The sequence below is a fragment of the Python bivittatus genome, unplaced genomic scaffold, assembly GCF_059951505.1.
Source record: "Python bivittatus isolate LINGU-HERP-01145 unplaced genomic scaffold, Pbiv_v1 ctg000480_np1212, whole genome shotgun sequence".
In the NCBI taxonomy this organism is placed as follows: Eukaryota; Metazoa; Chordata; class Lepidosauria; order Squamata; family Pythonidae; genus Python; species Python bivittatus.
The window spans coordinates 14,260,098-14,285,966 of NW_028277075.1; the positions used below are offsets into that span (position 1 = coordinate 14,260,098).

General features: G+C 37.6%; 1 protein-coding gene and 1 long non-coding RNA gene across 6 annotated transcripts in view; one reads left to right on the forward strand and one right to left on the reverse strand.

The window, feature by feature from the left end:
- Nucleotides 1-21,684, forward strand: part of BAZ1A (bromodomain adjacent to zinc finger domain 1A) — a 65,525-nt gene extending 43,841 nt beyond the window's left edge. For 3 of the 5 annotated variants that reach the window (XM_088145371.1, XM_088145372.1, XM_088145375.1), the window contains 12 exons: nucleotides 1,316-1,443; nucleotides 2,542-3,150; nucleotides 3,926-4,089; nucleotides 4,240-4,394; nucleotides 8,422-8,570; nucleotides 10,446-10,520; nucleotides 12,000-12,247; nucleotides 12,338-12,567; nucleotides 14,642-15,120; nucleotides 16,539-16,681; nucleotides 19,422-19,509; nucleotides 20,195-21,684. In XM_088145371.1, the coding sequence (XP_088001497.1) occupies nucleotides 1,316-1,443; nucleotides 2,542-3,150; nucleotides 3,926-4,089; nucleotides 4,240-4,394; nucleotides 8,422-8,570; nucleotides 10,446-10,520; nucleotides 12,000-12,247; nucleotides 12,338-12,567; nucleotides 14,642-15,120; nucleotides 16,539-16,681; nucleotides 19,422-19,509; nucleotides 20,195-20,385 (2,659 nt within the window). In that variant the 3' untranslated portion in view covers nucleotides 20,386-21,684. The remainder of the gene's footprint in view (nucleotides 1-1,315; nucleotides 1,444-2,541; nucleotides 3,151-3,925; nucleotides 4,090-4,239; nucleotides 4,395-8,421; nucleotides 8,571-10,445; nucleotides 10,521-11,999; nucleotides 12,248-12,337; nucleotides 12,568-14,641; nucleotides 15,121-16,538; nucleotides 16,682-19,421; nucleotides 19,510-20,194) is intronic. The other 2 variants (XM_088145374.1, XM_088145373.1) reach the window with 2 other exon arrangements.
- LOC148214917 (uncharacterized) lies at nucleotides 21,684-25,869 on the reverse strand. Its single transcript, XR_015796973.1, has 3 exons — nucleotides 25,736-25,869; nucleotides 23,270-23,504; nucleotides 21,684-22,003 (listed from the first exon to the last, which is right to left on the reverse strand). It is a non-coding gene; the product is annotated as an uncharacterized LOC148214917 (long non-coding RNA).

A 25,869-nucleotide genomic window follows, 5' to 3' on the forward strand; every position in this document is an offset into this window, starting at 1 on the left:
ATCTGAGCCACAGTCAGCTCCTGGTCTTGTTTTTGCTGTCTGTATAGAGCTTCTCCATCTTTGGCTGCAAAGTATATAATCAATCTGGTTTCGGTATTGACCATCTGGTGATGTCCATGTGTAGAGTCGTCTCTTGTGTTGTTGGAAAAGAGTGTTTGCTATGACTAGCTTGTTCTCTTGACAGAACTCTATTAGCCTTTGCCCTGCTTCATTTTGTACTCCAAGGCCAAATTTGCCTGTTATTCCGATTACTCCTTGACTTCCTACTTTAGCATTCCAATCCCCTATGATGAAAAGGACATCTTTTTTTGGTGCTAGTTCTAGAAGGTGTTGTAGGTCTTCATAGAAGCGGTCAACTTCAGCTTCTTCAGCATCAGTGGTTGGGGCATAGACTTGGATGACTGTGATATTGAATGGTTTGCCTTGGATACGCACTGAGATCATTCTGTTGTTTTTGAGGTTGTACCCCATTACTGCCTTTCCCACTCTCTTATTCACTATGAGTGCAACTCCATTTCTTCTAAGGGTTTCTTGCCCACAGTAGTAGATATAATGGTCACCCGAATTAAATTCACCCATTCCCGTCCATTTCAGTTCGCTGATTCCCAAGATGTCGACGTTCAATCTTGTCATCTCATGTTTGACCACATCCAGCTTGCCTTGGTTCATAGATCTTACATTCCAGGTACCTATACAATATTGTTCTTTACAGCATCGGACCTTCTTTTTGCTTCCAGATACATCCACAGCTGAACGTCCTTTCGGCTTTGGCCCAGCCGCTTCACTCTTTCTGGAGCTACTTGGAAATGCCCTCCGCTCTTCCCCAGTAGCATATTGGACACCTTCCGACCTGAGGGGCTCATCTTCCGGCATCATATCTTTTAGCCTTTTAACATTGTCCATGGGGTTTTCTTGGCAAGGATACTGGAGTGGGTTGCCATTTCCTTCTCCAGTGGACCACATTTTGTCAGAACTCTCTGTCATGACCTGTCCGTCTTGGGTGGCCCTGCACGGTATAGCTCATGGCTTCACTGAGTTACGCAAGCCCCTTCGCCACGACAAGGCAGTGATCCATGAAGGGGCAAAGGAAGATACAGCAAAACAATTATTTTAGTATGTTTTCATAGTACAGTATTGGTGGAACATTCTTTAGTCATTGCAAAACTTCCTTCCCTTGGCAATCTATTCCTATGGGATAGCAGTACCTTTGTCCCGTTTTTGATATGAACACAGATGACACAATAAAATGTTATTTTATAACATCTATCTTTCTTTGAACTTGGAGGTTATTTTTTCTCCATTTTTATGCCTACAGTATCAGTGACGAAGATCGAGAAGAGCTTGATACAAGTACAGACAGCAAAGAGGTTGAAACAAAGGAGCAAGAAATAGATGCCATGACAGATGAAGAAGATAACTCAATGCCAAATAAAAAGAAAGGAGGTAAATTTAATATACTGTATTTAATTGTTAAACATTTATTTTTTTGACATTTGAGTTATTTATTGACTCAAATTCAAGTTTCTAAGGTTGTCAATGGAATGCAAGAGTACTGTACAATTGAAACTTCAGCACTGCTTCCTTTTGCATTGAGTTAAAGACAGCTTGGATTACATATATGAATCAGTCATTCTGTTGATCAAGTTTGATATTTAATGCTACTCACCATTTTATTTCATTATAAAAGTTATTTTTTGGCTTTGTAATGCTTCTGTCTAAGGCTAAAAAACATTTCTTCATATGTGAAATATGCATATTCTTTTGAATAATTTTGTGTAATGGACTATATTCTTGTTTTTATTTCTCTACTATATCGTCACTTTTCTTTCCTCTGATTATCATCTAGTTTATTTCATTCTCTGAAATTGTATGACTCATATAATTGCATTGATTTCTAAGGCAAGACAGAAATACAATATTCACATTAGAAAAAAAGTAAAGTTGTATTTTAAAAAATGTTAAATATATCTTCACAACTAATAATTCCATTAAAAAGAAAAGGTATTATTCTGCTTGTGTTAGTATATAGCAGCCCCTTCAGCCCCTTCCGCAGCCCCTGTCAGTCGGTGTTCTAAGGAAAGAAAGGTGGGAAGAAATTTTATGTTGTAGCATGGAAGGCAAGATAAAATACAACTAAAAACAGTTGTAAATCAGTCCTACTTCAAAGCCACATTGCGAAAAAACTTTATATAAAATACCTTCATTAGCTGCCTCCAAAATTAATTTTTGTTCTTCTGAGCAGAATATTGGACATAAATTATGTAAAGATGCTCAGGACTCTGACGTTCATTTGTCTGTCTGTCCATCAACAGAATAAGTCTCTGAAAACAAACAGAATGGGACAAAATGTGATGTGGTGGGAGGAGCTGGCAAAAAAATGCCCAGTTTGAAAATGGTCTGGATCCATCCAAGAACTGCAGAGAAATAGAAAAAGGAAATGTTTGATTTTTTTGCAATTTGTAAAAAAAATTACAAATGATTTCTAATTAAGCTGCTTGTCCTGGGCACAGATCTGTAATTTTTCTTGCCAACTGCTTCTAGGGCGAAGAGGACAGAATGGCTTTAAAGATTTTACAAGACAAGGGGAGACTACTGATGATAAGTGTGAACTGCTCACTGCAGAAGAAGAGGCAGTTTTAAAACAGGAGCAACAAAATAAAGAAAAGGAACTCATAGAAAAGATTCAGAAAGCTACAGCCTGTACCAATATTTCTCCTTTGGGCCGTGACCGCTTGTATCGACGCTACTGGTTTTTTTCATCTGTTCCAGGACTATTTGTGGAAGAAGACTATTCTGGTCTTACAGAAGACATGCTGTTGCCTCAGCCATCTTCATTTCAAAAAAATGTACAGGGTCATATTTCAGAAAAATCTCAGATAGCCATTAAAACTGGAGAGCTTTTGACGGCAGAATCTACCTCCAATATTCACCAAGATTTGGAAACTAGCGCTATTGTAAATGTATCACAACCAATACAAAAGCCAAACAGATGGTGCTTTTATAGTTCTCAGGAACAGCTTGACCAACTCCTAGCAGCTCTCAATTCCCGAGGATACAGGGAAAGTGCCTTGAAGGAAGTTCTTTTACAGGAAAAATCCAGAATATGTGAACAACTTAGTAGTTTTCCTATTGAAAAATTCCATATTTCAGGTAAACATCCTAGATGTTTATTTTATGGTTGAGGTCTTTATGATTATTTAGTTTATTTCCTGTAGAATTTGTTCTTACCCTAACAGTTGAAATAATTTGACTTTCAATGAATCATAGTTTGTTTACACTGTCAGTATATTCCATGAATTTTGCAGTCTCTTCTTTAACCAAATATAAAAAAAATATATCTTGCCAGCACTGTATAAAACATTCCCTACTTTGCAAAGATTTTGCTACTTATTAGATTTTGTTTATATTTCACTCAGGCCCAGAAACTCTGGATTTCTAACATCCAAATAAAACCTCGTAAAATAATCATCTGAATAGAAATATAATGGTAATAATATAAAAACAAGAAATACCAAAAACAATTGAACTGTGACTCTTAATTTTCAAGTGCTCTTTTAAAGAGCCAGTTCTTTGGTGCTGTGCAGAAAGTGTGGGCGCTGTATATATTTCAGGGAACAGTGTATTCCACTGGGACAGAGCAGCTTTGTTATTGCAAAATATTAGTACAATATTATTAATACAAAATATATTAAATGAAAATTTTCACAATAATACTAAATAAAAGCTTGAGAGTCCTAATAACTGCTACTTTTATTTCATGTTAAGTATGCCTTTATTATACTCTATGATACCCATGACAGATTACAAATTGACAGACTACAGTATTGCATGTCAGTATTCATAAGCAATGTTCATGTTTTTTTTGCCTTGGTTAAAAATGTTAATAAGTATGAAGACATTTTGTATAATCTCTTAAATGTTACAGAAAAAACACAGAATGAAGCCAAGCCACATTTTGGACGTGGAAAAATACAGAATGCTTGTGATATAGTCCAAAAATCTGCAGAAAAGCAGCTTGAATTAAGGCTTAGAGACTTTCTCTTAGACATTGAAGATAGAATTTTCCAAGGAACATTGGGTTCCATTAAGGTATTTGACTCCTTAGTTTTTATGGAGAATGGTATCTATGAAATTGCTGAACTCTTTCAAAGTAATACTTTCATTTGCTTGAAAATGCAAATGCAATTTAAAATTCTCTTTCGATTTTCCTGTATTTGAGTAAATGTAGTGTACTTACAGGTAACGGACAGATACAGTTGGAGAGCAGCCTTAGAAAATGGGCAGTATGAACTGCTAAATGAAGAAAATAAAGAAAATGGTGTAATAAAATCTGTTAATGAAAATGTTGAAGAGATGGAAATAGATAATCAAATAAGAATTCTTGCAAAAGACAGGTAATATCTGTTATGTAGATATTTTATTTTTTAATTAGTATTTGAATGGTTGGGTTGCATTTCATCCCTAGCCACCCATTTCATTAAAGCAGTGTTGTCCAAACTTGGCCACTTTAAGATGAGTGGACTTCAACTCCCAGAATTCCCCAGCCAGCCATGCTGGCTGGGGAATTCTGGGAGTTGAAGTCCACTCATCTTAAAGTGGCCAAATTTGGACAACACTGCTTTAAAGGATATAATCCTGCAATCCTGGAAAGATTTGATGGCACACAGTCAGTCAGTATCTTCTTTGGAATCTTTTTTTTTTAAATAAAGTTTGTGCATATAATAAAGGAAGCCTAAAACATATCGGAAAAAGATTAGTTGATTTGTTGATTTGTTAATGTTTGTACAATATCAAACTCAGTATATGCATTTTATAGTGCTGCAATTTTTAATAAGCAACATCAAAAAGGAATTAAGAGAGAAGTGCAACAGCACCAATAGATAGAAGAGGACAGAGAATTCAGTGAGCCAGAGTTGTAAAAATGATTTAATATACGATAAAAGGTATGGGGGAAAGGAGGGAAAGTGTAGCCTTTTCGCCACCATTTTTTTAAAGAACAAATCCTACTTTTGATAATAAAAGTGAACCACCAACCAAGTTTAAATATAAGGCCATTGGGAAACTCCCCCCCCGCCCTCATTTAAGTTTGGCTATTTTTAGGAGATAATGGCTTACCTATCACCACTTCTCCTTCCCTTTTTCTCATAGTCTCTTTGATTTGCTTAAAAATAAAAGAGAACTATAGCTCAACGGTAGACCACATATTGTTATACAGAAGCTCTCAAGCTTGATCTCTGGAAATTCCAGATAAGATTCTTGTTATAAACACTGGAAAGCAAAATCACCAGTCATTAAGATATATTGGCCAGTGATCTGACTTAGTATAAGACAGTTTTTGTAGCTGATAATTACCTGACACTATGTCATTCAGTAATCACATTTCTGAGTATAGTAAATACAAGTAGAGGGATGAATATTTTTTTAGAAGCATAGTTTTTGTATATAAGAGCAAACATTTAACACAGCCCTAGTAATAATTGTGTGAAGCATGTTAATATTTTATGTCTACAGAAAATACTGTGAAAGGATGCTTCATTTATAAGCATTCCAAATTGCTATTTCAGAAGTTGGCACTTTTTCCATTTTTCCTGTGTTAAAGATGAAGTATTTGCTTGTCATATAATTATAATTTATAAGTATCAAAAGTGTATGCAATGTCTCCTTATTTATCAATTCTCCTTAAAAAGACACTTACAGATCTGAGTATTTGGATTTGAACAGCTCTTTTAGTAATGTTTTTATTCTAGAGTTCATTTATTTCTGGAAATTAATAGATTTTTAAAGTATTATTAGATGATTTTATATTTTAGTTATTCAGTCAGTCAGTCATTTATCAAATTTTGAGGCTGCCAAACTCCTGAACAACTCTGGGTGGCTTATAATAAAACATGAAATATATAAAAAGAATGCAACTGACCTGAAGAACAAAACATCAACCAGAATCAAAATAAAACAAGTTTTATTTATTTATACTTTAGATTTCTAAGGCTGTCTAACTGAAAATGGCTCTGGATTGCATATAAATTAAAAACAAAACTACAGTAATAGGCAATCATCATGAACAAACCGAGCATAGCTCAATTCAGGGGAACATGCACTTCAACCTATCAGAGGACCTGGAGTAAACACCAGGTCTTCAAGGCCTATATAAAGAATAGCAGGAGGTTGGGACTGTTCAAACCTCTAGGAGTATGGTGTTCCAGAGAGCAGGTGCCCCAACAGAGACGACCTATTTCTTAGGCCCATCAGAGAGCACTGCTTAAGAGATTGGTTGCAAAGTAAGCCTGTTCTCAGATTATATGGGACAGGCAGAAGTAATGGAAGAAAGTCAGTCTTTCAGATAATCAGACCCTATGCCATGAAGGTCTTTGTGGGTGATAACCAACACCTTGAATTGCAGCTGGAAGCTCACTGATGACCAGTGCAGCTCTTGCAGCAGAAGTGTTATTTTGGGGTATTGAGGCTCATATCCTGTATTCTGGAACAGCTCTACTTTCTAAGTGGTCCTCAAGGCCGACCCCATGTAAAGTACACTGCAGTTGTCCACAAGTAAGATAACTCAGACATGAGTGGCCAGGAGAAGGGACTCACAGTCAGGAAAGGTGCATTTGTGTCAGGTTCAGCCCAAACAACTCCACGAGACAGTGCAAATACAGTTCTGTTGCGTTTATTAGCTTCCACCTCAAGACAGAAATCTCTCCAGACTGAACCTAAGTTCCCAAGCCAGCAAGCCACAACACCGTGAATTCCTTAGGGTGGTGCCAGTCTCATCTTCTTAAACTTCCCACGCTCCTGTTGGGGGCTAAGGAAACGCTTATCTCCCTGAGCATGCCCTTCATAACACCATTCCATCACAATTTGGTGCATCAGATGAATCTGTGCAAAGGCCTTCCTGGGTGCAGCTGCTACCTACTCTTTGAGCAGGAGCTGTGAGTCCAGGAAGACCCCCATATTGCACATCAGTTTTGTGTGGGGAAGTACAACCCCATTCAGAACTAAAGATGGAAAATCTCCCATACTGAAAGAACCATGAACCCATAGCCATTCAGTCTTGTTGGGGTTCATCCTGCCCTCCCAATCCAGACCCTGACAATCTGTAGGCACTGGGTCAAGACTTTCACAGCATAATTTGGTTGACCAGGAGTCAAGGTATCATTTGCATATTTATGATAACTGACCTGTGTTGACTTAAGACTTCACCCAGCAGTTTCATGTAGATTTTAAAGAAGAGGGACAAGAACATTGAGCCCTGTAGCTCCCTGCAAATTAGGGTTTGGGCTCAACTCCTTACCCAATCAACCCCAACTGGAACCAGTCATGAAGAAAGGAGAAGAACCACTGCAACATCATGGTCCCCATTCCCAGTCCCTGTAGTTGGTCCACTTCTCATTTTAGTTTTCAGTTTAAAACTAGCAGTTCTCAGGAAGAAAAAACAAAATTGTTTTTATATTTCTTAAGGTTTCACAATAAATTATAAATGGATAATTAATCTGCTAGCTAAATTGTACAGTTTTGTGTAGAAACATAAGACTAAACAACTTTCTGAAACTTTCAGAATTAATATGGAAAAATTATGAATTTTTAATAGCATTAAAAAGATGGGCATGCTAGAATTCTGATATTATTGTGATTTGTACAGCTATAGAGAAATGATGATTACTTATATTAAGTAATTACTTAAATTACTTATATGAAGCAACCTGCTTAGAGCATAATGTCGCATTTGAGGGTATATTAGACATCACAAGCTTATACTTTTTCAATTTTTTCTCTTTGGAAGGTAAAGAAAGTAGTTACTTTAAAAACACCAGCTGAACCAAAGAGAATTCTGGTGTCATTTCTTTTGATCAATTATGCAAAACAAGATGATACTGCTTTGTTCCCAGTGGCTTCCCTGCTTTTGGAATATAAATGTATTTAGATACATTTCAATAGTTGTATTCTGTTTAAACAAGCTTCTTAAACTTGATTCATGTGTATGGTTATAACTTCTTTGTAAAATGTTTATTGCAATGTTATAAGTCATACTCAACAGAATGCAAATTCATGAATTCTTGTCCTATTCGTTCATATCCCTTTTGAGTCTTGCCACATAGGTGAGGTGAAGAGGGCCAGAGCTTGCAGGCAATATTTCTCTGTTGCAGCCCCATAGTGTGGAACACCCTTCTTCTTGACATTAGTTTGGCACTCTCATTGTTGGCGGTCCAAAAACTGTCAAAGACAGAGTTGTTCCAGAGGGCCTTTGGGGAATGTTTTTTTATTTACTTGTGCTTTTACTGGCCTTTACATTTTTATTCTGATTTTATGTTGTAAACCATCAGGAATTATTTTGGTTGAATCTGGCAATATGTAAACACAATAAATAAATAGCAAATACAATACATGGTTCTAAGATACTGATTAATTTTAAACTTTATTTAGATTAATAGGATTAAAACCTGAACCTCGAAGTACTGCTTCAACTAATACAAATACTCCACAGCCTATGAATAATACAGTCCATTATTTGGCATTGGCATTGCTTCAAATACAGCAAGGAATTGAACGCAAATTTCTCAAAGCCCCACTTGGTAAGTGTCTTCTTCTGGAATTTGGTTCATTCAGAATTATCTATGAAGAAAAGAGTAGTCTGGATCAAAAGGATATGTTAACAGATTGCATAGCAGATGTATTAAACAATTTGTTACAATTAGAAATATGTAAGGAAGTTGGAGCTCTAGAATTGTTACTGTATTCTAGAGACAAGTGACTGGAGCACGTGTGCAAAGGTTATTCATAAAATGAGCAAAAAAGTTGTTTTGAGCTTGGAACACAACAATCCCCATTAGAATAGACTGTTGGAATATTTCCAGCAGACTGTTCCAGTGAACCAAAAGTTCAGGGCTCAGGGTTCTGCCACTGGGAACAGTGGGAACTCCAAACAAGTCCTACTCCCTTATTTTTCATCCTGGCCAAAGGATGTGATCTTAAAAGGAATTGAAAACCCCTATAATAAATAGTAGGAGCAATAGTTAAGCACTCTTGTAGCAGCTTCTCATAATCATTAATCAGAAACAAAAATAAAAATACATTCACCTTAAACTTGACTTAAAATAAACAGTCCAGTTTAGCTTAATATAACCATCACATGAGGAGTACAACAGACTCTGGTGCAGAACTTTCTAGATAATCTTCTGCTAGGCAATACTGTACTGGATATAGAATTCTTCATTCCTACAGACACATTATCTAGGAGGAAGGGCAATAACTTTTTGAGAGTCCCAGTAGTAACAACTGTAGCAACACATGGGCCATTAGCTCTATATCCTCTTCCTTTCACAAGCACAAATGTGTTTTATATGGGGTTTGATAATCTGTCTTCTAGCAAAATGAAAGAAAGCTATTCAAATTAGCCATGATAAAAAGCTTTCTTTGTGTAGGGTCAACGAGGATGAAGTGCTGCAGAGTGTCTATTTCTAGTCCCCCCAAAGGAATAATGCTTAGGCATCAAAAGTCTGTTTCATTTTGTTTTTTAATGGAGATCACTATCCCCATGTTACCCAATTGCTGCCTTAGTTTTATGGAACCCTATTATAGCAGCAGATTCTGGGACAAATCTATAAGCCAGAAGTATGACCTCCAAACTCACCTTCTGGAAGGATTGAAAGTTATTCTGAAAATTTAGGGAACCAAGTCTACTGGAAAGAATAGTAATTTTAGCCTGTAATGATATGCTACCACTTGTGCCTAGTTTTTTCCATAGGTTAATACAATTTCTAAGTCTCTGTAGCTTGAGAAATTTAGAAAAAGAAGATAACCGCTGGAAATTGAAAAAATACTTGAAACAATGTGGAATGGAACTCCTTAAATTGTCCCAAGCTCAGGATAAAACACCCTGTAACATGGGATGTATTATACTGAGTGTGAGATATTTTGGACATCCCTAATACATACAATCATCGTCCTGCCAAAAAAAGGATGAATGGATTGTGTGAGTATTCTGACCATGATGAGACCAGAAAATTCATTTTATTGCCTCACTTTGTAAGATTTTGTAATACTCACTTTGTAAGACTCACTTTGTAAGACTGGGCAAAGTGTAGTCAGTTTTAAAATGTTGAATAATTCAATGATAGGAATGCAACATGTGCATTCCCAGCATATACAATTTGTTTTAATTTTTTTTTGTTCTGACATAACTCTGGATAAGGAGGCAAAGCATGATATATGTAGTGGAGTACTGAAAATATTTGCAAAACAGCAAAAATCGCAATCATTTAGGTAATAAACGTTGCTGTACTGAAAGACAATGTCACAGATTTCAGCCACACTGTTTTATCTTCCCTTTCTCCTCCCCGCCCAAATGGTCCTGGTTCCTATAGCAATGTAATCTGCATATTTTTGGAAAATTAGGCTATGCTAGTGAAAGGTTCTCTTCTGTTTCCAAACGGACTTGAAATAACTAGGTGATGCAGAAGAAAATAAGAGAGACCAAAAAGGTGATAAAAGGAGGAAGAGAGAAGAAGATCAGAGTAAAGATGGTAAATTATAGATTTTCTTCCATTTAAAAATTTGCTCAAAATTTATGACATAGTATATTTCACAAGAAATGATACTTATGTAAATAATTTGAAGATGAAATATTTTCCCAAACGATTGCTTTCCATAGAGCGCATGGCAGTAATCCAGTTTTATAACTAAGGCTAATGTAACTGGCACAAGGTGGAATTGCCTTCTCCAAAAACAAATGTGTCTGGGTAACAAAACTGGGTAAAAGTTCTGTTAGACACAACTGATTGATGACCTACCAGGAACCTGATTATTTCAAAGGAGTGTGATTATATCCAAAGTGAATAGCATCATCATGTTGGAGGTTTTCTTAACAAAAAAGTTTTTCTCTTTTCTGGACTAAGCTTCAATTTGGTCACAGTCCTTTAATCTGTTATTAATTTCAGGCATTAATATAGATTTTTCATGCTGCTAGACCAGAGTAAGATTACATTTTGTTTGGCCTTATTTTTTTTTTCTGCTTGAAGCTATTTTAGTGCATCTAGGAACTCTTAAATAAGTCGTGGAAGAATCAACCCTTCCTAATATTTTATCTCCCAACTAACAGGCATTTCAAAGCATCTTGCCCCTCTAATTGATTAGTTTTTCATAAATGTATCTAATTCTTTTGACATTACAAGAAAGAAAAGAGGCATTATAGTTTAGTAAAGAGTAACTGGTAACTCTTGAAGCTATATTTGATTATGTGCAGATGAATTAATGTTCTGGACTGTAGGGAGTCAGTAAGCAGGTTCATCACCAAGTATCTGATCTCCTGATATAGATGAATTACTAGAGAAAAACTAGTACAGTATGCATGTTTATTTAGAAGGATAAGGATATTTTCAGTCTGTGCTACTGAAGAGGACTATTGCAATCAAAGGCCATTGGGGTAAATTTACTAATTCTATTAATCTGTTTTTCACATTTTAGATACCATTTAACCTTGTTACGTCCATCCAATTGTTATAAGCCATCCGTCCGGTATACAGACTCATAATGGTATAGGGATTATAGATATTTTGTAATTTTATAGATTATTTTAAAAATAGTTTCTTGAATAACAACTTCTGTGAGGATTATAGCTGAAGTAGGACTACAGAGAAACTACTAACACTATACTGTCTATAATCTATACTTATCCTCTGTTGCCTGATCATTAACTAATGTCTGATTTCTCATTTATAATTTTTCCCTGTCTCCCATCACTGAGTTTAGCCTTCGGTGAGCAATGTTTTCTAAAACTTTTTAGAATTCCAAGTGTTCCTATCTACCAAATGATTCAATTTAGTTCATTTAACACTCTGAAAAAAGTTAGAGAGAGAATAAATTAAGAATTACAGAAACTAGTACATTACTTTTAAACAAGGCTGATTATTCTGCATATTTTTGTGCTATGCAAGTAGCACTAGAATACAGATGTTTCACTGGATAATAAATAGTATGGTATTATTTGTTTTCTTTGTTGGAAGATGGCAGTGATGGTGGCCGTTCACATAAAACAGTCTTGGATCGCTGGCGAGAATCACTCCTTTCTTCTGCTAGCCTCTCTCAGATCTTTCTTCATCTCTCAACATTGGAGCGAAGTGTAATCTGGTCTAAGTCCATTTTAAATACTCGGTGCAAAATGTGTAGAAAGAAAGGAGATGCTGAAAGCATGGTGCTATGTGATGGCTGTGATCGAGGCTATCATATCTACTGTATAAGACCAAAGCTTAAGGTAATTTGAAGTATTTTTTAAAAAAGATTAAAAGTTATTTCTGATCTTGTAGCAAGAACATTTCAGTAATGCATTTTGGCTCTCTGTTAGGCTGTTCCTGATGGAGACTGGTTTTGTCCAGAATGTCGACCTAAGCAGCGCTCTAGGCGTCTTTCATCCCGACAGAGACCTTCTGTAGAAAATGATGAAGAGGCTATAGAACAAATTGAAGAGGAGGATGAAACTAGTTATGAGGAAATTGGGCAAAGTGAAGATGATTATGAAGAGGAAGAAGAGGAGAATATTGATAATTATGATTCTCAAGAAGAAGATGAAAAAAGGTAAATCAGAAACTAAGGTAGCCATATGCAGAAGCTGCATACAGACTTCCAGTATTCTCTACAGTCTTCTGTCTAGGGATACAAATCTTGAGACTTGGAGATGTGAGCAAGAGAGCATGCTTGTATAATAGTTTCAAGTACTTCAGTACAGAATGCTTAAGACAGTTAATATACTTGCTTTTAAAATGCTGTGATCTATTTTTATGAAAGTATAGAACATCTTAAAATAATTACACTTTACATCTGTATCTCTTTTAGTATCATTGAGATAGGCTAAATCCAGGTTTAAATCTTTGCACATTTTATAGAATCATAGAATGTGGAGGAACTATTTAGGCCACTAAATCCAACTTCTTCCTCAGTGTAAGAATCCAAATTAAAGCCTGTACTTGCTCACACCCAGTGAAAATTGCTAATCTCCTTTGCAAATAATTGGTTCTACTACTGAACTGCTTTTAACATTAGGAAGGTTTTTTAACATCTAGCTGCATCTGTATTCCTATACTTCAAGACCCTTATTCCAAATTTGGCTGCCTTCTGTGTGTTCTCCCTTCAGATCCTTGAAAAATGCAAGTTCAGTCAACTTCTTTGAACTGCTGCTATGTATACATATAGTTTTAGTAAGGGTATGCTGATGTAATAAAAAAGGATAATTTTCTTGAATGAGTATTTTTTCCCTTTGATTCCTGATGACTACATGGATAAGTCTATTATTACTATTACTATTATTATTATTGATAATAATTATATATTTTATTATAGACCCCCCACTCCAAAAGACTCTGGGTGACTTGCAACATCCAATATACAATTTAAAAAGTCACCCTCTGGGGGAGATGGGCAGCATACAAATTTAATAAATACATACGTACATACATACATACATACAATTAAAAACCTAACAACAAAGCATAACAGCCCAGACAAAAACAGCCATAACAACAGAAAAACACGGCACTAACAAACTGACCCCAGGTCTGGGAACAGAGCCAGGTCTTAAGAGCTTTCCAGAACTACGTCGTTTTCTTGCCAACATTTTTCAGAAGTAGTTTGCCATTGCATTCTTCCTAGGGTTGAGAGAGTGACCAGCCCAAAGTCACCCAGCTGCCTTTGTGCCTAAGGCACTTCTTCCTCAGTGAAGTCTCCTGATTTCTAGCCCAGTGCCTTTAACCACTGCACCAAAATGAGTCCATATAGATAACTTTTTTCAATTTTTATTTTTCAATAATATGATAATCTTCTAGAATTAGTCTTTTTATATTATAAAATACTTAAGTAATTCTAATATTTTTGTATATGTGCTTTCAACTAGCAAGTAAAATAGGGATAAAGACCTGATTGTGTCTAAGCACATTAACCTATTTATAGGTAGCTCATTTAGTGAGAGAGATGGACTACTCTTGATTGCACATTCTCTAAAGGATCAGTTGTACACAGTCTGGATTGCTTCTAGATGTAGAGTTGTGACTGAAGGTCTGTGTAGTCATTTGATGTTCCCTCCCTAATAGTGTTGCTGTGCCAGAGATAGCTCCTCTCAGATATAAATAAGTAATTCATCCATATTCCAGAAACCACCAATTTAGAGTACTCCATTATACTACACTTCAAGCTATTTCTTGAAGATTTGTTTAGAATTTTCAGCTAGGTAAAAAAAAAAGTAAGACTTTTGACGGAATTACTAACTAGAAAATGTATTACCAGATTTTAAACATTTTCATTGCTTATTGCTTATCATATTTAAATCCCTGCATGACTTGGGTATGTAAAGAAATACTAATATCCATTTTGGAACGTCCTTGTGCTAAAATTACCATCTTTGGAAACCCTCATTTGGGTGCTTTGAAATCAGAAATGATGAAGTAGCTGATGATTCTAAAATGGGATTTCTCCACTGCAATGCACTGTTTATATATAAACTTAAGAAATTGAATTTCTCACTGAATTTATCTTACTTTTTCACAACTTTAAAGAATAAATTTAAAAAAATTATCTTACTGAATTCACAACTTTAAAGAATGAAACAAAATAAAAATGTTTGTATGACAAACATTTATAGTTCTCTCATTTCTTACAGCTTATCCAAACTAGGAAAGCCTCAAGTAAAACTTGCTTTAAGAACAAGAGCCACAAAACTTGCCACTGCCATCTCAGGTCAATGTAATCATCTGAGTACTGGAAGATACAATTCTCGGAGTCAGCAGAATACACCTAAGCAAACTGGCTCTTCGTATAAAGCTGTTGGGAAGAGCACCAGAAAAACAAAGTCTGCTCCTCCCTCAGTGACAAAATCATTAAGATTTAACAGTCGTATTACTCGCCATAATCGAGACATGCTGGAAGCAGATGCATTTATAGAGTTGACCAGCCATCGAAGGCGACGTAAAGGAACAAAGACAACAGACAATACTCTAGAAAGTAGTCCTTCTGGTTCCCTGGGCTTCAGAATTGTTGATGCTATGAACTTAAGGAAAGAGAAAAGCTCTCCAATTTCAGTAGGAAACAAATTGCAAAATACAGACCTCCCCAAAAGGGGTAGGAAACGTCAATCTACAGGTACATTGAATCTTTAAATGAAAATAAAATTGCAGGAATAGATTCAGCTCATATTCAGTATCACTTGGTTGCCTAGTGAAATAGTCCAATGTTGCTTTCCATTATTAAGAATGGAGAGCAGTTAATTGGTGAATTTCCAAGCATGAAATTATTTGTGACAATATAGTAGAATGCTTTTCTAGTTTGATTTAGGATAATTTGGGTAGAAGGGTGGAGATGCATAATTGAATGGTTTCAACTGCAATTATTTTTGGTTTCTTATGCTTATTGACTAACCAGCCACATAACATGTTGAAAGCAAACAGAAATCAGGATCTGAAAATGCTTGGAATAGCAATTATAGTTGAAAATGTCTAAATAAAATATTATACATTGGTGACATGGGTTTTTCTCAGGGTGGGCAATTGATAATACTTGCATGAAGACATCATTGCGATTTTGCTGTAGACACCACTGATTGGTGAGAGTATCTTTGTTGGAAGAGTGAGCTGTTTTTTGCACCTACTTTCGTGAACTGACAAGCAGCAGGAATTGAAACAAATTAGTACAAGTACCAGTACAACTTTCTGTTTCCTGATCTTGTTTTTCTTTGTCATAAAATGAAACCAGTCAGGCTCAGAACAATTTATCTATACTTATACAATATAGAATTGTAAAAAGTACTTTTTCTTTCTTGCTTTCCAATTCTGGTAACACAGAGTCTAGCTGTGTAAATAGTCACATCTTAGATGGATATTCTCATTTTGGGAGATTAATTGGCAAATGAAATCTCTTTTAATTTAACTTATTTGGCTGAAGCACTTGGGATTGGGTTATGTCTGCCACTGTGGAAGCAAGTAATAAATGAAAACTATATAATCATCCTTAGTATACAGGTAGTCCTCATTCAGCGACCACTCATTCAGCAACCGTTCAAAGTTACAACAACACTGAATGAGGGGACTTATGACCATTCCTCATGGTTGCAGCCACTGCAGCATCCCTGCGGTCAGGTGTTCATGATTTGGGCACTTGGCAACTGGCTTGCAGTTAGAACAGTGCAGTGTCTCACTGTCATGTAGTTGCCATTTGCAACCTTCACTGCTGGCTTCCACCAAGCAAAGTCAATGGGGAAGCTGGCAGGAGGTTGCAACTGGCAATCACATGACTGCAGGGCACTGCAGCCACATGGGAGTCACCTAATGACGGCAACTGGAACTGCTGCAACTGCCATCATAAGTCGGTGCGGTCACATGACATCACGCTTTACAACCGCATCGCTTAGCAACAGAGTTGCCAGTCCCAATTACCATAATTGAGCGAGAACTACCTGTAGTTCTAAGTCCTTAACAAGCTTATAATGGTGGGTATATTAAACTTCCTCTGCTTTCTTTATATTTTGTCTTTTTTTATGTCCATATGTGATCCTGTTATTCCAGAACCTTCTCAAATGCCATTGAATCGGAGAAGTTCAGGGCGACAGGGTGGAGTACATGAATTATCTGCTTTTGAACAGCTTGTTGTAGAACTGGTCCGACATGATGACAGTTGGCCTTTTATGAAATTGGTTTCCAAAATACAGGTAACTAATAATTTCAGAATAGTAAAATAATTTACTTGAATGTACATTTATCAGAAATAATTTCAAGGAAAAATGGCTATATGTAAATGAAATGTTGTCTTCGTAAATAAGTTATACTAGGAAGGAAAATTGCTGATAAACATATTAGGTTAATAATTAAAAATAGGCCTCATGTTGAAGACACTGAAAAATGAAAACCTTGTAAACTTCTTGACTTACATACTAATAAGCAAAATTCAAGTTATAGAAATAATCAAATTACACTTGGGAATTCTTTCCTTCATCCAGGCTTGCCAATAAAATTAATTCTGCAAGTAGATGGCAGTGTTATGATAGAAAGTAGAGTATGCATCATTATAGAAAAAAACGTTGATGCTTCTCAGAGAACTTAACTCTAATGGACCAGAAATTATTATGAATATGTGAAATAATGATCCATAATGTTTCTTTAGACAAGACAGCTATTGAAGAATGATACAGAAAAGAAAAGATATAATAAATTAAGTCTCAGCAGATGACAGTGTGTATCTGACTTGTCCAGGCTCAGAAGCTAAACAGTGTTGGACCAGCTGGTATTTAGATGAGATACAGAGAATACCAGGGCTGTAAGATAGACTGGAAAGTTAAAAAAAAATATCTAAAGCTCTCTGGGGGAGATGGGCAGCATATAAATTTAATTAATATATTAAAAAATATAAAAATAAAAAAAAATAATCCCAGACAAAGGCAGTGGCAACCACTTCCATATTCTTGTCAGGAAACCTATGTGGAAGTGTCTAGGAAGTCACAAGTTGACTTTGAAAGAAATTTCACTTTTAAGTATTATTACATGTGCTATTTGAATTTTAATTGAAAAATAGCAAATATGCTGTTAGATTTATACAATCAGTGACAGGCTAGTCTTGATAGGTAATATGGATGCAGAACTAAATAACATGGGTATTGTTATTAAAATCAACTATATAATATTGCTCAGCAAAACAGCAGTAATTAGCTAAACTTGGTGCTCTCAAAAAGCAAAGCAGGATTAGGCCTTGTTACTGCTCAGAGAGACCACTGTAAACATTCAGAATATACACTGGTGCTTAGAAGTTTCTGAACCCATTTAAATTTTCAGTATTTCTGCATAAATATGATCTAAAAAGTGATCTGTTCTCCACACAAGTCCTAAAATTAGATAAAGAGAACCCAATTAAACAAATGAGTCCAAAACATTAAACATTATACATATTTATTTATTGACAAAAACTATCCAAAACTACATATTTGTATGTGGCAAAAGTATGTGAACCTTTGCTTTCAGTAACTGATGAGTCCCCCTTGGACAACAATAACTGCAACTAAATGTTTCCGACAACTGTTTCCGACCTGCACATTGGCTTGGAGGAATTTTAGCCCACTGCTCCTTACAGAAAAGCTTCAGTTCAGGGTTGTTGGTGGGCTTCCTCCCACGAACTGCCCATTTACATCCTTCCCCAACATTTCTATAGGATTAAGGTCAGGACTTTGATTTGACCATTCCAAAACATTAACTTTTTTCTGCTTCAACCATTCTTCGTCATAGGACTTGTGTGTTTTGGGTCATTGCCTTGATGCATGACCTACTTTCTCTTTAGTTTCAGTTCATGGACAGATACCCTGACATTTTCCTGTAGAATTTGCTGGTACAATTCAGAATTCATAGTTCCATCAATGATGGCAAGCTATCCTAGTCCAGAGACAGTAAAGCAGGCCAAAACCATGATATTGCCACTGCCATGTTTCACAGATGGTATAAGGTTCTTATGCCGGAATGCAGTGTTTGCCTTTCATCAAACATGATGCTTTTCATTCAAGGCAAAAAGTTCTATTTTGGTCTCATCCGTCCACAGAATATTTTTCCAACAACCTTCTGGCTTATCCACGTGGTCTTTCGCAAACTGTAGACAGGTAGCAGTGTTCTTTTTGGAGAGTAGTGGCTTTCTCCTTGCAACCCTGCCTGCACACCATTGTTGTTCAGTGTTCTCCTGACGTTGGTCTCATGAACACTGACATTTGACAATGCAAGAGAGGCCTTTAGATCCTTAGACGTTACCCTGGTGTTCTTTGAGACCTCCCAGAGTCTTGGTTGGTTGATCACGCCTGGGGAGAGTAATAATGATGTTGAATTGTCTCCATTTGCACACAAACTGCCTGACAATGGAGTGGTGGAGTCCAAATTCTTTGGAAATAGTTTTGTAGCCTTTTCCAGGCTGGTGAGCATCAACCACTGTTTTTCGGAGGTCTTCAGAAATCTCCTTTGTTCAAGTCATGACACACTTCCACATACCTGTGTTGAAATCAGACTTTGATAGTGAATACCCAGAATTCTGTTGTTTAGGCAGGACCTCCCACACTCACACCTGATTATCATTTCATTGCTTTATCTACTTTTAGGACTTGTGTGGAGAACAGATCATGTTTTAGGTCATATTTATACAGAAATATTGAAAATTCAAATGGGTTCACAAACTTTTAAGCACCGCTATAATTCTCTTACTCACAATCTGAAAACTAATCTGAGGTAACAGACTATGTCAAATATGTTCATAAGAATTTCATTCTTCACATCAAAGAAGCAGGACCAATTGCTTGGAAGCAAAGGACTTACTGGCCTAGGAATGAAGAAAAAATTACCTTATTTTGTATGAAATTGTCCCTTGAATGTTTATTATTGGTATTATAACAATGTAAAATTTATGTTTTACTTTACAATGTACAGGTACCAGACTACTATGATATAATTAAAAAACCTATCGCTTTAAACATAATCCGTGAAAAAGTGAACAAATGTGAATACAAAGTAGCCTGTAAGTAATGTTGACTGAACAAATTAACAATGTTTAAAACAATTTAATTTACATAATCTCAGGGGCTTTTGGATAAAGAATATAGAAAATAACACCGGAATATAAGCCTCCAGTTCAACAGCTCCAACAGCTTTGGGCCTGTATTGGATGCAGTGATGGTTAGAATATTAGGGTTCTGCAGTGCTTCAGATTCAAAGTGAAAAGTATGTTTTGAAGTGCAGAGTCACTCCTTACATTGCACCTACTGGCAGCTCCTTTAAGCAGCTGCACCTTTTCCTTGGGTCCTGGGGGTCTGGAGCACCTTTTCCCCTTTGAATCAGAAACACAGCATTCCCCAAGGATATACCTATCTAAGCACAATTAATATTTAGGTAAAATTTTAGAATGCATTTGTCTGGCTGTCACATTTATGCTGTCTTTTTCCTGAGAGAAAGATGGTGATCTCACCTTACGATCCCAACCTGAGAGGTACCTTGGGATGGGAGAGCTATTGGCACAAATTATTCAGTAAGCTTAGCAGTTCAGTAAGATTGGTCATCAAGTAAAAAAAATCCAGGTCTCTCTGGTCCTTAATCACTGTATTGGATTAACTCTCACAAAAGCAACTACAATTTGATGATAAGTTCTTTGTTTAGAAATCATTACTTTTGGGACTATAAAGGCATATTTATATTTTTCCTTACAGCGGAATTCATTGAGGACGTTGAGCTGATGTTTTCAAACTGTTTTGAATATAACCCTCGCAATACAAGCGAAGCAAAGGCTGGAACAAGACTTCAGGCATTTTTTCATGTTCAGGCTCAAAAACTTGGACTTCCTATTGCATCAGGGTACATGAACCATGTTGCTCCAGCAGCCAAAAAATCACGGATCTAACTTCTTCCTCTTAAAGGACTTAAATTAGAGGAAACCTTTATATTTTCATAGAAAATGAAACACTTAAATCATGCAGCCATAGAAAGCAATAACATCTGCTACACCTTGGAAGTGTGGCCTGCACTATATTCTCAATTTATTAAGCGCTCAGGATGATGTAGGAAAGGTTCCCTTTTCTACAGTTTTGTTCAGTGTCTAATAATTTTGATATGTATTGAATACAGTACTGGTTTATAGTAGCTTTGGTATTTTAAAGACCATTTTCTGTCCAAATGCCTTTTTTTCAGCACCAGCAATTCTCAAATTGTTTAGAGAACTATATTTTCTTTTGTAGGCTGTGGCATAGTTTTGTAAGAATTCTACCTAGGCTATAATCATCATTTCCAATACAATAGAACAAGTGAAATATATTAAGTCATTGAGTACCAGTTTTTGACACTACGTGAATGAGTACAATTTTATATCTTTTAAATTACTGTGCCAGTGCTGTTTGGAAAAATTAAACCTGACTTTATTAAGTAGATATTTATTTAGCATACAAATAATTTGTGGATTTGTTTTCTATTTATAAAATATTTACTTTGCAGAAAAAAAATCCTTAACTTTGTTTTCATTGTGTTTTGTTTATACTTTTAATAATTAGTTACTTGACTTCTTTTTATCTGGCCGTTCTTCCAGCAAAAAGTAACTTACAGAACCGTATGTTCATTTGTACAATTTTTTGGTGTAAAAAAATGAAAAAAATCAAGTATTATTTTATGTATACTAGTGAACAACTCCTTTTGTGAAACAACTTCAGTGGCTAGGTTTGTCCCTAGTTAGTTTCAAGTAAATGGTATCTTAACATTTGCAAATCATCAGACTACCCCAGTACTATATGCCATGCTTTTTTACATGCAGCTTCAGAATAGCTGCCTAATTTTTTTTCTAAAAGTTTGTTAACTTAGTTAATTTTTTTCTTCAGAAATTCTTCATGAATTTTAAAATGTCCAATAATTTACAAAAGTCAGAATTAAAGTCACTGATCTACTTACGTTTGTCTCAGCATTGTGTATCATTTTGAAATTTGTTTAGTTACAGGAAGGCAAAAATTGCAAATATTTTTAATGATGGGCAATGTTTAATGTTTACTGCTTGTGCTGTTTGTTGTTCACTTAGTTCTGATTCTTCATAACCCAGTGGACATCATTTCTCCAGGATTGTCAATCAGTAATAACTTGATAGCACATAATCCAACCCCGCTCTCCCCGCTTCTTTGTATCCTTGAAGGTTGATGCTTGTGTCATCATCCATAATATCTAGCCATCTTGTTTTCTGTCAGCCTTTTTTTACGACTGCCTTCTGTCATCAGGATCTTCTCCAGCAACTCTTGCTTTTGTATTATGTGATTAAAACATCTACATTTTAACTTTATTCTTAGTGCTTCCAGACAAGAGTCTGGTTTTACTTCATCTACTATTGGTTCCTGGTAATCATAAAATTTCTTCACTAGGTAATTGGTGACCCACTAAATTCTTGTTTTTAGCGGTGTGGCCTCTGATGTTCCTGCCTTTTTTAATTTATTTTGTACGTCTAGCACTTTTCATTCTATGGATAGTTGAAGTCTGGATTGCAAAAACTGTAAGATAAGAACAATTATTAAGTCGTTTGAATATTTTTAGCATTTCCCCTTTTCGGTACTGGAATATAAATTGATCTTTCTCAGCCCCCTGGCCACCACTGTGCTTTCCATGCCTGCTTTATGAATCACAAGTAGTGCTTTAATTATGTTTTAATTAAATCAATTACATCATGTAATATTTTTAAAAGTTCTGAAATTCCTGCACCTTCATCGTTGGCAGTATTTTCTAGAGAACGTATCAGATCAAGTGGGCCTAATTTTTCTCCCATTTTGATTTTCATATCTCCTACATTCCTGGCTCACAAAACAAATTTCCAGACACCCTATCACCTAAGCCTGAATATGACCCTCCCTACTCATCTCACCCAACTGCCATATTCCAACCAAGCAACCTTTAGTCTCCCCAGAGGTTGGGTCCTCCAGAAAGACTAGGAGCAGGGAGGCAGGTTTACACCAGAGCTCAGATAGATGATCTCCAGGGAGACCTACAAGACAATTCTTCACCTTTCATGGTTCAGGAAGGGCAGCTGATGCACGATGGTCATGTATATGTTTCCCTCCCTCCCTTAAATTTGTATGCTGCCCATCTCCCCCAGTGAGTGACTCTGGGTGGCTCACAACAAAAGTAAAAGCCACAAACAGTTAAAAAATAAATACCCCCATTCATTAATTAAAATTAACTAATTAAAACATCAAACTACAGAAACAAACCCTATACATAAAAACTAAAAAACATTCAAGATGACGGGGGAGTAACATCAATTACTCCACAAGCCACTTCCACTGATGTGAGCCCCCATGCGGCCCCCAGGCCATCTGGCATAGCCAGGATTTCATGCCCTTCCTAAAGGCCATGAGAGTGGGGGCACACCACACCTCAGGAGGTAGGACGTTCCACTTTAAGGGAAGAATCACAAATCTACCATGACAATAGGATGGCTGGGCATGGGATAGTGTTTAAAACTCAGCATCAGGTTCTTAGAGACTTATGGGGGCCAAGAGTGAGGACAGATGTCAGAGATTATTTTTCATTTTGTCATGTGCACCGCCTGACAAAATCTGTTCCTGGAAAGCCAGCTGGAACCTCTAGGCTCCCTTTCGCAACCGTGGGACACAGTATTGTGGATTGCAATTTACGGCTAAGTTTTGAAATTATTAAACATTAAAATTCCTTTGTCATCTTCTCAGTATCTGGCATCAAATGGAGAATCTGAGAGGTTGAACCAAATATTATAGCAATATTTAAGGTGCTATGTCACTTACCAACAGGACGATTGGACTGAGCTGTCCAATCTTGCAGAATTTGCTTATAACTCAGTACGCTCCTCCATTGGCATGTCTCCATTTCAGGTGAGTTACAGCTTCCACTTCTGCGTGTTGCCCCCCAGAACTACTGCATCTACAGTTCCTCACATCTCAGACTTCCTGCAGGAGAGGTAAGCTGTGCACTGCTTCTTAAAGGAACAGCTGGTTCTGGCAAAGGCAGCATACAAGTGGGCTACAGACACACACAGATAAGAGAGTGACAAAATCGCCAGATGGGATTTGGTGTGGTTTCAACAAAGTTGTTGTCTTCTGCCTGACCCTCCAAGAAGCTAGACTCAAAGTTTATTGGCTCCTTCCCCGTGGTTCAATCAATAAACCCAGTGGTGTTTTGTTTACAATTCCTGGCATCAATGAAGATTCATCCTGTTTTCCATCAGTCATTGCTTGTGTAGGAGGTGCACCACTGCAGCTTACTAGGACTAGAACAGCTTCACCTCCCCCCATCCTGTTGGACAGGGAGGAAGAGTATGAAGTGGAGGCTATTCTGGACTCTACACACAAGAAGCAGCATTTAGAATGCCTGATTCAATGGAAGGCCTATCTAGAGTCAGAGGTCATGGGGGAATGCAACAGACATGCAACTTGTAATTTTATTTATTTACCATATTTATATAGCTGCCCATCTCTCACAAAATGACTCTGGGCAGCGTACAACAATTAAAAAGAATATATAAAAACAATTACAAATAAACTATAAAAGCGCACAAAACAGGAGGGGATAAAATTAATAAGGGAGCCATCACAAAATTCCCCTGGGAGCCCCAGGTCTGATCACATAGCCAGGTCTTGAGGGACTTGTGGAATGTTAAGAGGGGTGGAGCTAATCTCACTTCTGGGGGAAGAAGATTCCACAAGGTGGGCACCTCCTGGACCTGCCAGATGTAATTCTCTGGCAGACAGGACCTACAACATGTCTTCTCTGCCAGACCTGATGGGACGGACAGTTGTAATCGGGGAGAGTCAGTCCCTCAGGTAAGCCGGTCCCATGCCATAAAGGGCTTTACAGATCAAAATCAGCACCTTGAATTGGACATGGAAGCTAACTGGCAACCAGTGCAGCTCACAGAGCAGAAGTGTAACATGTATTGCCCTAGGGGCACACATAACTGCCCACGCTGCTGCATTTTGCACCAGCTGAAGCTTCCGGATACTCTTCAAGGGCAGCCCCATGTAGAGTGCATTACAGAAATCCAAATGGGAGGTGACCAGGGCATGAGTGACAGTGATTAGGTCCCTCTGATCTAGGAATGGGCACAACTGGTGCAGAACATGAAGCTGTGCAAAGGCCCTCCTAGCCACAACTGCCACTTGCTCTTTGAGCAGGAGTCATGAGTCCAGAAGGACCCCCAGATTGCACACAGGGTCTGTCTGGGGCAGTGCAACCCCATTAAGTACCAAAGATGGCATAGCCCTAGTACCAGAAGGCCCCAAAACCCAAAGCCACTCGGTCTTGCCAGGGTTCAGTTGAAGGCTGTTCCCCATCCAGACCCTCACAGCCTCCAGGCACCGGGATAAGACATTCACAGTATCGCTAAATTCTCCAGGGGCAGAGATGTATAATTGGGTATCAGCACACTGATGATACCTCATCCCATGGCGCCGGATGAGCTCACCCAGCAGCCTCGTGTAGATGATAAATAGGAGGGGGGAGAGCACGGAACCCTGCAGCACCCCACATGTTGTATGCTAATTTCACCTGCAATTCCCAGGGAAGCCCCATCCATGTGAGCTGCCACCATTACAAGAGACTTGGATGTTCCAAAATGAGCAGTACTTTGCATTTTCCAGAGTGGAGGATACCACAGGACAGATGGGGACACTACAAGGGAGGAGGGAAGCTTTCCCAGCTCCTCCTACTTTGGGGCTGCAAGACTGGCAGGGTATGATGCAGCAACAGCCAGAAAGGAATGAAGAAACTCAGTCTAAACAGCAGAAAGAAGGTAGGGGGGAGTAACTGCTCATTGCACAGCTGCATTACACGACTTGTTTGGAGATCAAAGGGAGTTGCCGATAAAGGAGGAGAGCAGTGAATCTGCAGTCTGTTCCCATGACCCTGACCCAGAGTTTTTTGGGCACATGGGAGGGGGGACAGAGTCTAATGAGGGGGGGGTTGGTACAGAGGGTAAGGAAGGTAACCTTGACAGAAATGTGCAAGTCAAGGGAAGACCACAAGTTGCCAGGGTAAGTCTCCCTACCCGCACACCCTCACCCAGCCCCTCTCTGCTCGCATTGCCCCAGCCACTCCCCGACCCTCACCATGTCTTCCCTGCCACTCATGCACCCCTTGCACCTTCCCTGATCCTCTCCACGCCTCCCTTGCACCCTCACACACTCTCCCCGAGTGTCACTGTGCACCCTCATGCACCCCCTTGCACCCTCCCCCACCAGGCAGCAGCCACTTACCTGCCTGCTGGCCTGTTTGTGAGCCACCTGGGACTTGCAACTTCCCACTGGCTTCCCCACTGACTTGACTATAGGAAGCCGGCAAGAAGTTGCCTTGCCTAACGACCATGGGATTCAGTCGACCATGGGATTCA